At 32.0% G+C, this 13,788-nt stretch overlaps 1 protein-coding gene and 1 long non-coding RNA gene across 2 annotated transcripts in view; both read left to right on the top strand.

The window, feature by feature from the left end:
- The window catches only part of LOC100181753 (integrin beta-1), a 22,468-nt gene extending 10,237 nt beyond the window's left edge, over positions 1–12,231 (top strand). The window contains exons 4-18 of the mRNA XM_009863943.3: positions 417–506; positions 2,380–2,608; positions 2,753–2,933; positions 5,253–5,414; positions 6,671–6,766; positions 7,078–7,182; positions 7,433–7,546; positions 7,890–8,049; positions 8,277–8,457; positions 10,121–10,206; positions 10,354–10,544; positions 10,613–10,753; positions 10,835–10,967; positions 11,202–11,368; positions 11,423–12,231. Of these exons, the coding sequence (XP_009862245.1) occupies positions 417–506; positions 2,380–2,608; positions 2,753–2,933; positions 5,253–5,414; positions 6,671–6,766; positions 7,078–7,182; positions 7,433–7,546; positions 7,890–8,049; positions 8,277–8,457; positions 10,121–10,206; positions 10,354–10,544; positions 10,613–10,753; positions 10,835–10,967; positions 11,202–11,368; positions 11,423–11,506 (2,120 nt within the window). The 3' untranslated portion in view covers positions 11,507–12,231. The remainder of the gene's footprint in view (positions 1–416; positions 507–2,379; positions 2,609–2,752; positions 2,934–5,252; positions 5,415–6,670; positions 6,767–7,077; positions 7,183–7,432; positions 7,547–7,889; positions 8,050–8,276; positions 8,458–10,120; positions 10,207–10,353; positions 10,545–10,612; positions 10,754–10,834; positions 10,968–11,201; positions 11,369–11,422) is intronic.
- Positions 2,940–5,234, top strand: LOC113475817. Its single transcript, XR_003397597.1, has 2 exons — positions 2,940–3,589; positions 3,711–5,234. It is a non-coding gene; the product is annotated as an uncharacterized LOC113475817 (long non-coding RNA).
- Positions 12,232–13,788: the final 1,557 nt, after the last annotated feature.

Here is a 13,788-nt window from a genome sequence, read left to right as displayed (position 1 = left end):
TAATGTATCTAATTATTTGCGGCATAATAGAAGTTGATTAACGTGAGGATTGTATACTACACAGTATAAATTGGCGCATCGTTTCTTTAAAGCGCATAAACACACACCGCGTTACGTTTATTTTTTGTGGTAAATTTAAAAGGCGACCGTTTTATTGATCCCAAAAAATACTTTGCTTGTGCAAATTGGTCCAGTATAGGCATAGATATTCGTCCTCAAACAGTGATCTCTAGCGATATCGTTTTTTTACTACGAACTCCGTGATTGTGACGTAGGAACATACTAGTCACATGACTGATTTATTCGTAAAAGCGAAACCTGCGTTTTTTTGTTTTCTCGTTTTTCGCTAAAAACACTGCCTCTCGCCTTTCTGAATGAGAGCGGCCACCCTTTATTCCTATTATTTTATTTTGCAGGAAACAAACCTCATTCAAATGTGGGCGAATCAGCTGTGGGTAAAGCGACTCAGATTCGTCCTCAGATTATTAATTCAAGGATAAGACCAGGTTATGATACTAAGTTGTTTATTTAATTTTTTTAGTATAGCAAATTTATTTTTACTTTTGCAAAGACTTTTGTTGTAGCCACATCCCCTCAAGTGTGTGATTAGTAGGGATGCACATTACAGAATATTTAGATATTCTAAGATATCCTAGATTATAGTAGTATTGCCAATCGAGTTAAGTTGTTTCAAGCAGTTAGTTATATTTTTGCATACACTTACAACTGCTTTACTGAGCCGAAATTGGTTGGCGGACCCAAGCATCAATAATTTTCCTATTTCATTTAAAGGAAGATGTAGGATCTATTGTTTGTCTGGCCACTTAGCGCTATATCTTGCAGTTTTGTTACGTGCCTGCCTGGGTGTTGGATGAATGTCAGCTGCACATCTGCTATTTTGTTTTATTGTTGTTTCTCAAAAAATGTGCTGAAACTATCTACTCTTACTATTGTCTGTTTAATGAGGATCGGTCACATAGGTTAACACACTTTGGTCGAGCTGGTGTTCTGCTCAAATAAGCACCAGTCGGGTTCGGACTGTAATAATATACATTGCAAACAGTAGGAATTTTATGCAATCTTAATAAGTATGCTATGTATTATTTTTCTGTATTTTGCATTGTTAAGGTTTTAACGCTTTTTAATATATAGTAGGGTGGGGGAAGATGGGACACTTTGTCAGAGGAGACTTTTTTTGATTTTCTTTTTACGGACCCCCATTTAATGATAATCAGAAAAATAAGGTCACAGAAATATTCGACAGTATTATCACGACTTTATAAAACGCGTGTCAAAGCTGATTACTGTTTTTTAATATTCAAAAAGTTGTATATATGAAGTTTACATGGCAAAGAAACTAGCACAGCCTGTTAAATTTGGTAGGTTAATTACAAGTTGCAGAATACTGCTAGTGTATATATATTTTAATTTAGAGTCCCATCTTTCCCCACATTGTAGTTTTGTATGTTTTCATTGCCAAACTTTGAAAAATTTGCTTTTAATTTAGTAATTTATACCTCAGGGGTTATTCAACTATAAGATACTGACATAATAAAAAGATAATATTTTTAAAATATATTGGAAGTTTGGTCATTTGCGCTTGGTGATAATTTATGAGAAGTGGCTTGTGCTAAAAACGGAGTAGTATTACCCAATTTGTAGCAAAAATAAAAACTTTAACAACAGTTATATTCAATTTTCTGTTAATACAAGTTCATATACATTTGTAGGATACAATATTTATCCATTGATGTTCGAACATTACCCATTGTCGTTCTAACAATACCAATTGTTATGCAATAATATAATGTATAGGTAACATGTTAAAAACTATAGCAGTAGGGCAGAAAAATAAACGTTAGACCTAATTTTTCAAGATACAGTATTATTTCGTGTTATTTACGTATATTCCTATTTATAAATAAACTTAATAATCAAAATTAACAATGATTTTAACCTGTCCCATTTTATCCTGTGTCTTTTCGAATTTGTAAACTTTCACCTGTTGTGCGGATCACTAAATAACTCCTCGTGTGTTTTATTATATTTTATTAAATTGGTGTCAATTAATAAAGGAACGATAGTACTAAATCGTGGTATTACCGAAAAACCGTCATCTATTTTGATTTTGGAAATATTTGGCAATATGTGCTTAAGGGTCCTATCTTCCCCCATTGTACTATGTTTAAATAAGGTTGTGGGTGTTAGAAAATAAATGCTGCCTTTGCCGGGCTAATAATCACTTTGTTTGCCTAAGTTTCTTGAAATAAATGGAAAATTCTTTTGTAACAAAAGATATTTGATACGACTACCTGTGTAGGCTTTTTTATACTAACCTGTGAGCGGTATTTTAATGTAATATTTTTAAATTAAAAATAGGTGATCCCCTGAATATTGAACTTTCGTTTAAACAAGCTGAAGATTATCCGGTTGATCTTTATTATCTGCTTGATCTTTCAAAATCTATGGAAAATGATCTTAACTCGTTAAGAGCACTAGGTCGAGAGTTAGGAACCAGTATGCAGAATATCACAAGAGATTTTCGTCTTGGATTTGGTTCATTTATCGATAAAACAGTCATGCCGTACATTTCAACTGTACCTGCCAAGTAAGTTGTATAAATGTACAATATCTGGGTAAATGGGTTTAATTCAAAACATTACATAATGGCTACTTTTTTAGTATAAATACTGATTGTCAGTGTTTTTAATTAGGTCAATCTATTCTTACACTTGTATTTGTGTTTTTCTAGAATTAGAAACCCATGCAATGATAAAGCACCATGTGTTCCAACATATAGTTTCCACAATGACTTACCTTTAACTCCTGAGATCGATGCCTTTGTTAACTCTGTAAATAATGTAACACACTCTTCCAACCTTGATAATCCTGAGGGTGGTCTTGATGCTATGATGCAAGCTATTGTGTGTAAGGTAGGGCATTTAATTATTTTTGCTGCTTACAGGTTTTTTTAAACTATAAAACAGTCGTGCCCAACCTATCGCCCGTGGACCTATCTTAGGTCGACCGCAACAGGTTCAATAAAATAATTTGCTGTGGCCTTCAATTAATCAAATAATTGGCAAATCATTAATTTTATCAACGTGGGAGAACAAAAAATAGGAATCTTGTTAGTTACGTACTGTATACGGCAACACGCAGAAAAATATTTAAGATGGCGACTACTTTGACATAAAAATCAGGAAACCATAGTCATTTATTTACAATAATTTCCTCAACCTGGTCTGCATGATTTGTACACTAGCAATTCTCTGTGCCTTGAACTAAATATTTTTGACTAAGTTCCCCAAAAGTTTGACGCTTCCGGATATTTTTAAGAACCTTATAGTTATCGATCGCAACAAACGTTGGTAGCATGGCTGGAAAACGAGCCAAGATTTTCATGTTTATTCGTTTTCAAAGTCACTTTGTTTAATATGCAACACAACTGTAGCGTTGGCAAAAAAAGCAAATCAGAAGTGGCACTTTAAAAAGGAACACGGTCAAACGGGGGCTATGAGAGGGTTTTTCCTGCAAAAACACAACTAGGGGCCTCTTAAAGATGAAGATGGCATGTGACGCAACAATCGTATGTGTAAATTTTTTTGTTTGTTGCACATTAAAAGCATTCCAATTAGTTTTGGTAACGAAGTCATTGAAATTTGTGTAATTGAAGTATTTGTTGCTGATAAATCAATACCATGGCATAGCTTATTGAAGCGCTGTAGTTGCTTGGACAGAGGATAAGCGCATACAAGAGTATTTCGGCATGTATACATTGGCGCTAGCTACGCATGCAGTTGGTTACTTGAAAAGAGATCTTGGATCAAAAAAGGTTTGGCACACCTGCTATAAAACCTTGTTAGCTATTTCTTATTTTATCTGGTGCTAATTTGTTGGGCTATTCTTGTACTATACTATGTACATTTATTTTATTAAGATTAGGTTTCACAAGTGATGTATGTTTATTATAAATTGTCAGCATAAATAGATAGAGATCCTACACTTTTTTAATTCTGTATTTCATTTTCTATACAGTATATGTTACTTTTTATTATTCGTCTGATCCAAAATCAAGTTTCATTTCAATAATTAGCATCATTTCAGCAGTTGACATTGCTGTAGTTTAAAATATATATAATAGGTATTCTCAATTTAAAATAGTTAAGTTGGGTAATAAAAAAACAGAAAACATGAACTTTTGATTTTCTCCCCAAGTAATAAACTAAAAAAAAAAGTTTTAATCTTAAGGAACAGTATTCATCAAATTTTATTCAAAATTTTGTGCTGTTTTTATTCCCCAGACTGTGGGGTAAAAAAAACATCAGCGGGGCAATAAAAAACAAACTTTTCCTTGTTTTCACAAACGCAAAATATCTCCTACATACTTTTAACCGCCTTGTTCTAAAGCTTTTCTTTTATAATTTATCACTTTTATTTAAGTACTTCCTTTTGAACATAAGCTTACCCACAAATACTATTTATTAGTCTCAAATTTTTTTCCCACAAAAGCTGTTTGTGATAAAAATGAATTTTAGCGGGCTAGGGAGGTTGTCCTATCTTACTCCAAAAGTACCCCATTGTGCTTATTACCCTACTTTACTATATTTCATTAAATTTAGTGATGTACCGAAGTTTAGGTTGGCCAAATTTATTTTGCTGAATCAGCGATTTTGACAAAGATTTGGTATATAGCCCAATACAAAATGTATAAAGCAGAATACAAAATGTAAATGTTGTAATATGATATTACAAAGTATTCTCCCGGCAGAGCTTGGACAGAAGCCAAAAATAGTAGTTAGCAGGTGCTGCATGAGAACCAAAGTTTCGTGAATCACAATTTCAAGATATTAATTTTACCCATAAAATATTTTATTTTAAATTTTTGTACACTTGTTACGTTATGTATCACTCAAAATTCAAAGTTTACACATTTTTTATAAATTAGACAATTTTTATACCACTGACTGCTTGCAAATTGGACTGAGGTTGCATTTCATCAGTTTCCCCAAAAATGAATTTATTTCCCTAGCCGAGGCACGGCGTAAAATATGAGGCTCATACTCGATGTTTTTTGTCACAAAACTTATTCCCTTTTTTGTGGAGCACAGATTTCATCAATAGTTACAGTAAAAAATTAATGAGTTTTCAACTCCACGTCCTGTAGCAATAGAACCACCGACCGCCCGTTGTCGCAGGTTCCGATGTCATACGTGATTCAGTTAATAATAATGTTACAATTTACTTTTCAGGAAAAAATCAACTGGAGAAAAGATGCAACACATCTTCTTGTGTATTCGACTGATGCGAGTTTTCATTATGCTGGGGATGGAAAGCTTGGTGGAATTGTTCTTCCCAACGATGGAAATTGTTACTTGGATGATAACGGTCATTATTATAATGCTAATGCGATGGTGAGCTTAATTTTATATACTATTCTAGTCTGAGTATCAAGCTTTTTACAATGTGGTGCAGGTATGCACGGTCGAATCCGAATACTTTCTATTTCCCCCAAATTGCCACACACACACCATTAATTGCGCTAAAAGGGTAACTTTCCTGGCTGCCTAGATATAAAAAGTCTTTTATAACCTACTATAATGCGGTTTCACATTACCGTTTATTACCTAACCCAGTTTGTTGGTTAGGAATTAACTCTAGAAACATAATGAATCGCAGTGCTTGCAAATTCTGAAGTGGACAGTGTTTCCGCGCATAGCTTCTTATTAAAATCGAAAAAATATAAATTTATTTAATTTAAACATTACAAAATCATTACAAAAAAATAACAGTTATAAATACATTTTGTTTAAAAAATTGTTTACATGAATTCCACATTCTGCAACACTGCAATTCATGAAACTCACTTCTTGTGCTGCCTCTTTGATCGTGAACCACGTGTTTGTGCAACTTTGATTAGCGGCGACTTGCATCTAAAACGGAACTTGTTCCCGTGCGCCTTTTCTCTTTAATGACATCATTAGCGCTCGTACTCCTGCTATTACTTAAACGCCGCACTCGAAAAAACTTAGCTTTTACCATGTCCGATTTTGGAAAATATGAAAACGAAACTATCACGATTTGCACATTTTACATGCCTGGCTACAGTTGTAGTATCATTGAACGAAATGTGAATTAAACTCGACTGTACTCTTGAAGAGATATGTACTCGTCAATACAACGTTTTAATCTACCAACTTTGCAATTCTGAATTTTATATGAAAGTGTAAAAATATAGTTTAACCTTTGATGTCATGTGGCTAATAGTGGTACGCTACCCTACCATTTTACCAATAAAAACAAGATGGATATGCAGCGGTTAAATAATTTCATTTGTTTCACCACATTGAACTAGGTTAAATGACGTCATCGAATATTCGGATTCGTTCGAATATTGGAGCGTGGATATTCGAACGAATCCGAATAATTTGGATCTCAGCCCATCCCTATATATATAACATTAATTGTTAATATTTGATTAAGAATGGTGGTAAATCAAGAACAGTAAATTAAAAATTTTAGTTTGACACTATTGATTACTAAATCAAACATCCTAATGAGCTAATCCTAATTCCATTATGTAGTACCTGCTGAGTAATGTGCAACATAAAGTACGAGTGTTTTTATATTGAACTCTGATCCTCACAATAACTTAATAAATACTTTGCAGGACTATCCTTCCATTGGTCATCTTGTAAGAAAGATAACCAGTCACAACATACAACCAATCTTTGCTGTAACTACCAGTGTTATACAAACTTACACGGTAGATATGTTTTTTATAATTGGCTGAATAAACCTAGTGTTTATAGCATGGTAAGACCATGCCAAAGACCACAATGTGTTTTTATGGTTTCTAATATGTTTACTGCAAACCAAAATGTATTGAGTTCCTAATTGTACAGTTATAAAAAGTTAACAGAAATTCAATGCTGGTAATTTTTTTAAAATAAAACCAAAAAAGCGTTTTGATCAAGATTTAGTACAGTATATAGAAAATAGGCCATTCAAATACCTTGTTTTCACTTCTATCTATTAAGCTTTGTCCAACATATATTTGACATTGCATTCATACAGAATTTACAAAAAATGATTCCTAAATCTGTGGTTGGTGAATTATCTGGAGATTCATCAAATATTATTCAACTTATACAGAATGCTTACAATGACCTAAAAGGGCAGGTATGTTTTTATCTGTCTCTTTTTTTTTCAACATCTCATCTACATCTATCTATTTTTATTATATTAGTGTAATAGTTGTTATTTTCTATATGGTCATAGTTTATTATTTTTTTAAACAAGTTTTCTTTTCTACGTTTCTCATTTGTAAATGTTCCAGTGAGTCACATTTAAAGTTTGAAAAAGTGCTAAATATTGACTGAATTAAAATAGTTTATGGTTCGACATAACCTGGATGTCAACTCTTTTTCAGGTTCTTCTTGAAATCAGAGCACCACCAGAGGTCACTGTTTCATCACAAACAGCTCATTGTCAGAACCAAACCATACCTGGCATGCAATGTGAGGGAGTTAAACTTGGAGACATTGTAAGCAGAATATCCACAATACAGTACTTCCTTAATCATTTTTTTTAAATCATTTTCTGGCCTAAAAGGCAAAAAACTGTCAACTTAAATCTAATGTCTAAAGTGGTGATTTAGCAGACAAAATGATAATATATTTTCTGTTCAACAATGTATGGACATTATATGAAGCAGTTCATAAATTATTGAAATTGAGAACTAGAAAGCTTTATTTTGGAAATACTTTTGGTTTTAGTAAATAATTTTGAATTTTTTTTATGTATATGAATTTGAAAAATACAGCAATCTTGCCTACAGCTTGTTTTTTTTAGTTAATTATTCAAGATGTTTTGTTGTTGTATACTAGGTAAACTTTACATTTACATTGTCAACTGAGAAATGTTTGAAATCGCCAGTTCAAGTTTTGGTTTCTCCATATGGTTATAATGAAGTTGTAACGATAAATGTTGAATCACATTGTGATTGTCAGTGCGAAGAAACACAGGCACCAACAACTAATTGTTCTGGTACGAAATCATTTATTTAAAAATTGTATACTTTGATTGTATTAACCTGCTATTAACAGTGTTTGTTTTTTCTATAAACTCTTGTGTTTATGAATTAAACAGTTTATTAAGTTTTAAAGGAGTAGTCCACCAACTTAAAACTGCTTGTGCTCATGTTGTTGATGGTTAATAATTTCATGTAGTTTTGTTTAAATGTGAAGGTTATATTGTTATTGTTGTTCCATCAGGTCATGGTGTTTACGAATGTGGATCATGCGTTTGTGAAACCGGGTTTACTGGTCTTGACTGCTCCTGTGATCAGAAAGATGTTCTTGGAATTGAATCTTATCTTGCTAACTGCACAGATCCAGCAACCGGTGTTGTCTGCAACAGTGGTGGAGAGTGTCAATGTGGATCCTGCATTTGCAAGTAATTAGTTCTTCTTGCGAATAAATATTGTGGTGTATGTCTGTCAGCACTTTACTGCTATGAAACTATTTAATGGTTTACTATAAGTTTGTGCATGTTAGACCTGCAAGGTGCTCAAAGACACCTCATTTAGCAAAAAAATATCACAGACACAATATTTGACTTTCCCTATTAGTGCTTAATCGTTTATTGGTGTAGTTTTTGATAAATAAGAAAGACAAATATTGTTTAATATATTAATAATACTTTCAATGGCTTAAGCAACTTATTGGCAGTTACTGCCTGGAGACCATTGTCTAACCACACAACATAGCCTACAAAGCTTAGTGGAGAATTAGTGTTTGTAAACTATAACTGGAATAACTTAAAAGAAACAGGTCCATCATCTGGTACAATCGCTCTTTGTTCAAAACAATGAAAATAATCCAATACTTAAACGTGTATTTTTAGTAACGTTGAATGTACTTAATTTAAAACAACATAATTCTTGAATGCTTTCTGTATGAGACAAGATCATTCAAAACTGAATGATGAAATAATTTTGCAAACGTTGTTGAACTGTCACTATAATGTTGTTCGCTTGTACTTTTGGCCAGGATTGATGGAATCTTTCTGTTTTTCTTTTCCAGCTATTCCGAACAAAGTTCTCATCAGCTGTGTAGCAATACTGTTTAAACAAAATAAACGTTATAAACCATGTTTAACTATCTTTTTGGCATGAGGGGAAAAATAAATACTATATTAGTGTAAAGTGATTTTTGTACATTCGTATTCCATGCTTTGGTCTGTGTCAAAAAATCATGTTTGCATGGTATTCTTAGTCAAACCACCAAATTGTATTTTTGATTTGCTTAGCTTTACTTTTTTTCCATGGTTGGTAAACTTGGCCAGTTCACTTCCCCAATACTTTCTGGAAGTACAGGTTCAAACTGGAAAGGCTCCATACTTATTAAAAGTTGACTACTAGGATCCTCACTAATGTCACTTCAAGTTTTGTAAACTGACAAATTTAAATAGTGTAATGTACTTACAAACAACTTAAAAAAACATTTATTTTTAAATAAAATCAGGCCTAGGCAATACCTACACTTTTTTCCTAATTTAAAACAAACAGGAAACACTATGTCGACAGTACACTATAGTTTGCTGCAAACATAAATGCATTTTCCGCTAGCAAAGCCCCCGCGCGTGACGCAACAATAGGCGAATTTTTTGCCACTTTCAAAACATGTTTTTGGCCAAACTTAACATTTTTTTCCAAAAAAATACCATAGATAGTATTTATTAAGTGTAAATTTTTATTCAAAACCAACATGTCTGAGCGTATTATAGGCTCTTTAACCATTTTTTGCTGCAACCCAAATTTACTTTGAGGGTGCATGTAAATTGTTTAATTAGTTTCTTCTTGATTTAATTCCTGTAAGAAAACACTTCCTATTTCTGCAAATGATGGACATTCAGGGTCATAAGCAGGTGTGATTGACCTTGCTTACAATTAAAACAAATTTCTTTCCAAAAACAATCAATTTGCAAAGTCCAAAAATATTAATATGTATAAGAAATAATATAAAAAAATTCGAGGCATTGTAACTTTGTATGATATTGCTTTATTTAAAATTTTCTCTATCTTTTCTATAACACAGTTCAATTATTTTCTCAACAGACAATATGCAAACAAGAAAATCGATGGAAAATATTGTGAGTGTGATAATACAACATGTGATAGAGCTGGAGCAAGGGTTTGTAATGGTCAGTAAGCTCTTCTAATTATTCAAAATGTTTTTTATTGTGGTTTCTGTAAATTTTTAGTGAAATAAAACTATATGAAAAAGTCTTCATGCCTGTATATTTTAATTTCAACATATACCTTATTTCTTTAATTTTGTCATATTCTAGGTTTTGGTAAATGCAACTGTGGTGTTTGTGAATGTCAAAATGGTTGGAAAGGCAAGGCTTGTGATTGCACACTAGATCAAACTGAATGTTACGATTTAAGTCCAGACGCAGTGGACTCCAGCAAACCATGTAACGGCAACGGCGAATGTGAATGCGGACAGTGTGTTTGTAATAGTCGTGGTGGAGCAAAGGTTATTTTTTTCTGTCTTTACACTAACTCCTCGACAGTTCTTAAATTTTAATTTTGTCATTTCTTTAGTTTCGCGGTCAGTATTGCAAAACAAAACCATTGGTTATATGTGATATACATAAAGATTGCATTCAATGCAAAGCTTGGAAAACTGGCAACTACAATACAACAGAGTGTGAAAAACAATGCACAAAGTATAATGTTACAAAAGTATGTATTTTTTATAATAATTTTTTAGTTTGTTTAACATTATCATCTAGATACTGTTAAAAGATATAAGGAACTTTTTAGATGTCCAAGGAATATCAGTACAGTGGTTACACTAATGAATGTCGATTCACCGACCTCACAGATGACTGTAATTATCAAGCCACGTTTGAAGAAATTGACGGAATCATCATGGTAGAAGTAGAACCTGACAAAAGTATTTAATTTGTTTTACAAAGTTTGTTACAATTTTATATCATTAAAGATTTCTGTCGGAAAAAAAACACCAAACCCTGTCACTGGCAAACCCCATGTAGCATACACTATAACTAGTTAAAGACTCTAGTCATAGTGTACGATGTTACTGAATATATTTTTTATTAAATATTAGCCTTTAACAGAAATGAAACTAAACGATTGTAACTTGCTAAATTATATTGATTTTACCCAGCTTGTACGACCTATGCCAATCCAGTCTACATAATTATTGGAATTATTGCTGCTATTGTTGGTATTGGGCTTGCTATTCTGCTTATATGGAAACTTTTAACTTCCATCAAAGATGCAAGGGAATACAAAAACTTCCAGAAGGAATCTCAAAACCCTAAGTGGCAGGGGGTAAGTTTGGTATGTGATTACTTAATATTCTGTAGCTAATACATTCTTATTTAGGGAGAAAATCCTATTTTCAAAAAAGCAACTTCTACCTTTAAAAATCCAATGTATTCTGGTGGGAAAACTGCTGGAAATCTGTGATGACGGTACTAATATGCATTCCTGAAATTAATTCAACATTCAAGAATGTTTTGATAGTAAAAATTATTGTGGATTTAAACTGTATTATTTAAAATTTGATAAAGAATTTAAAGTTAAATAAAAAACTTTTGCTTTTTTTTTTTTTCATACCAAATTGCTGTTTACTTGGATACTAGACAGCAATGATTGCTTTTTAGTTGTTTTGCAGTATAAATCATGTTAAAAATTGTTTGTAAAACCAGCAACAAATATTTCGTATTAATAAAACATCTGATGTATGTTTTAATTACAAATCATTACTTGTTTATACGATCTGAACTTATTTTTGATTTTTTCTAAAAAATATGTTAACAATACTCAATACTATTATTATGGTTCATCAAATTGTTTTATTTTAGTACGCTAAATAATTTTAGTGTGCATTTGTGATTTTGTTGTTTTATTTTTAATGTACAATATTAATGTAGTTTTGAACGAATAACAAATGTTTTGTAGCTATACTAACACCTGCTTGTATATGTGCATGTCGTTGTTATGTTCTATATGTTTGTGCTTGTACACTTTTGTAACCATCAACTTTCTAGCATTAATCAGCCTTGAAAACTTTTTGCTAATTCCATTAAATTTTCCATTTCTATTTTTGAATTCTATATCACTGCCTCTTATTAAAACTGCAAGATAACGCACCAAATTTTCAAATGTAATTAAATTAATTTAACAATTTTGTTCTGTGTTGGGTTTCTTATTTTATAATACTAAAATACAAAATTTATTCATCCTAAAATTCTGCAGGAAGCTTTGACCTTTCTTTAATTCAATACCATGGCGCATCTTATTGTAGAGGGCGTCATTAATACTATTCCTGATATAATTCGTAGAATTTAAATTTAATTAACCATTTACTACTAAGTTCGATTAGAAATAATTATAATACCTTTATTTGTCTCTTCGATCGCGGTAAAAAAGATTTAGAAATATTTTTATAAAAAGACCAGACATAGCGACAAAACAAGTTGTTGAAACACACTTACAGTTAAAAACAGGTTTTCATATAGTTGGAAGGAAATAAGCCTAGTCGCAACACCTAGCGTCCTAGCAGGTAAGCGGACAATTATGTTTAAATATTATCCAGTTACACTTCTAATGAAAACAAAAGTGTGCGCAAAGAAGCCACCCGTGCAATAAGGGAGTCAGCTATAAAGAGGTTTGACCCAAAGATTGGATCATGATGAAAGACAAAACACCGAAAAAAACTTCACCGATAGTTCACAGTTTCAGAAGCACACTTGTGAAGTGTCAAAGAAGTGAATTATTGTAATCCACAACAAAATAAGGTATAAAAATAAATACGTAAAAAAAATAAATAGTAAAGTGGGGTAAGATGGGACACATATTGCCCAATATTTTAAAAATAAACACACAGGACGGCTTTCAGGTGATACCACGAAGATAGGTTGGGAAAAGATGGGGCACTTTGTCGGATGAGACTTTTTATAACTTTCTTTTTACGGACCCCCATTTAATGATAATCAGGAAAATAATGTTACAGAATTATTCGACAGTAATATCACGACTTTATAAAACGGGCGTCAAAGCTGATTATTGTTTATTAAAAAAAGTATGTAAAATAGAACAGTAGATTTTGAAAAGGTAAAAACTGCGAAATAGTAAGGTGTTAATTTTACATGTCGCTAAAATAATACCAAAACCGATAGGATGTTATAGTTTGCAAGTGTGAACAATTTAACTAGTTTCATAGCTTGATAAAACAATAACCTTGAATATTTCGTACCGCAGTTTGATTTTGTCTCATAAAACTAGTTTTAGTTTTTTAAAAACAAACTGAGATATATGCATAAGGAAAATAGGCGGGGGTAAATATGATTTTAATTTGAAATAAAAAGAACAAAAAAATATGGGTTTAGAGTTATATGCATAAAGTTAACATGACAAAAAAACTGACACAGCCGGTTAAGTTCGGTAGGTTAACTACAAGTTGCAGAATACTGCTAATGTAAATATATTTCAATTTAGTGTCCCATCTTTCCCCACGTTGTAGTTTTGTATGTTTTCGTTGCCATACTTTTAAATGTTTGCTTTTAATTTAATAATTTATACTTCAGGGGTTATTCAACTATAAGATACTGATATAATAAAAAGATAATATTTTAGAAATATATTTGAAATTCAGTCATTTGCACTTAGAGATAATTTATGAGAAGTAGCTTGTACGAAAAACTTACCTAGTTTGTGACAAAAATGTAAACTTTATCAACACTAAT

This window comes from Ciona intestinalis, chromosome 1, assembly GCF_000224145.3.
Source record: "Ciona intestinalis chromosome 1, KH, whole genome shotgun sequence".
Lineage (NCBI taxonomy): Eukaryota > Metazoa > Chordata > Ascidiacea > Phlebobranchia > Cionidae > Ciona > Ciona intestinalis.
Note: the sequence above shows the minus strand (reverse complement) of the source record. Positions and strands in the feature narration are given on the sequence as shown.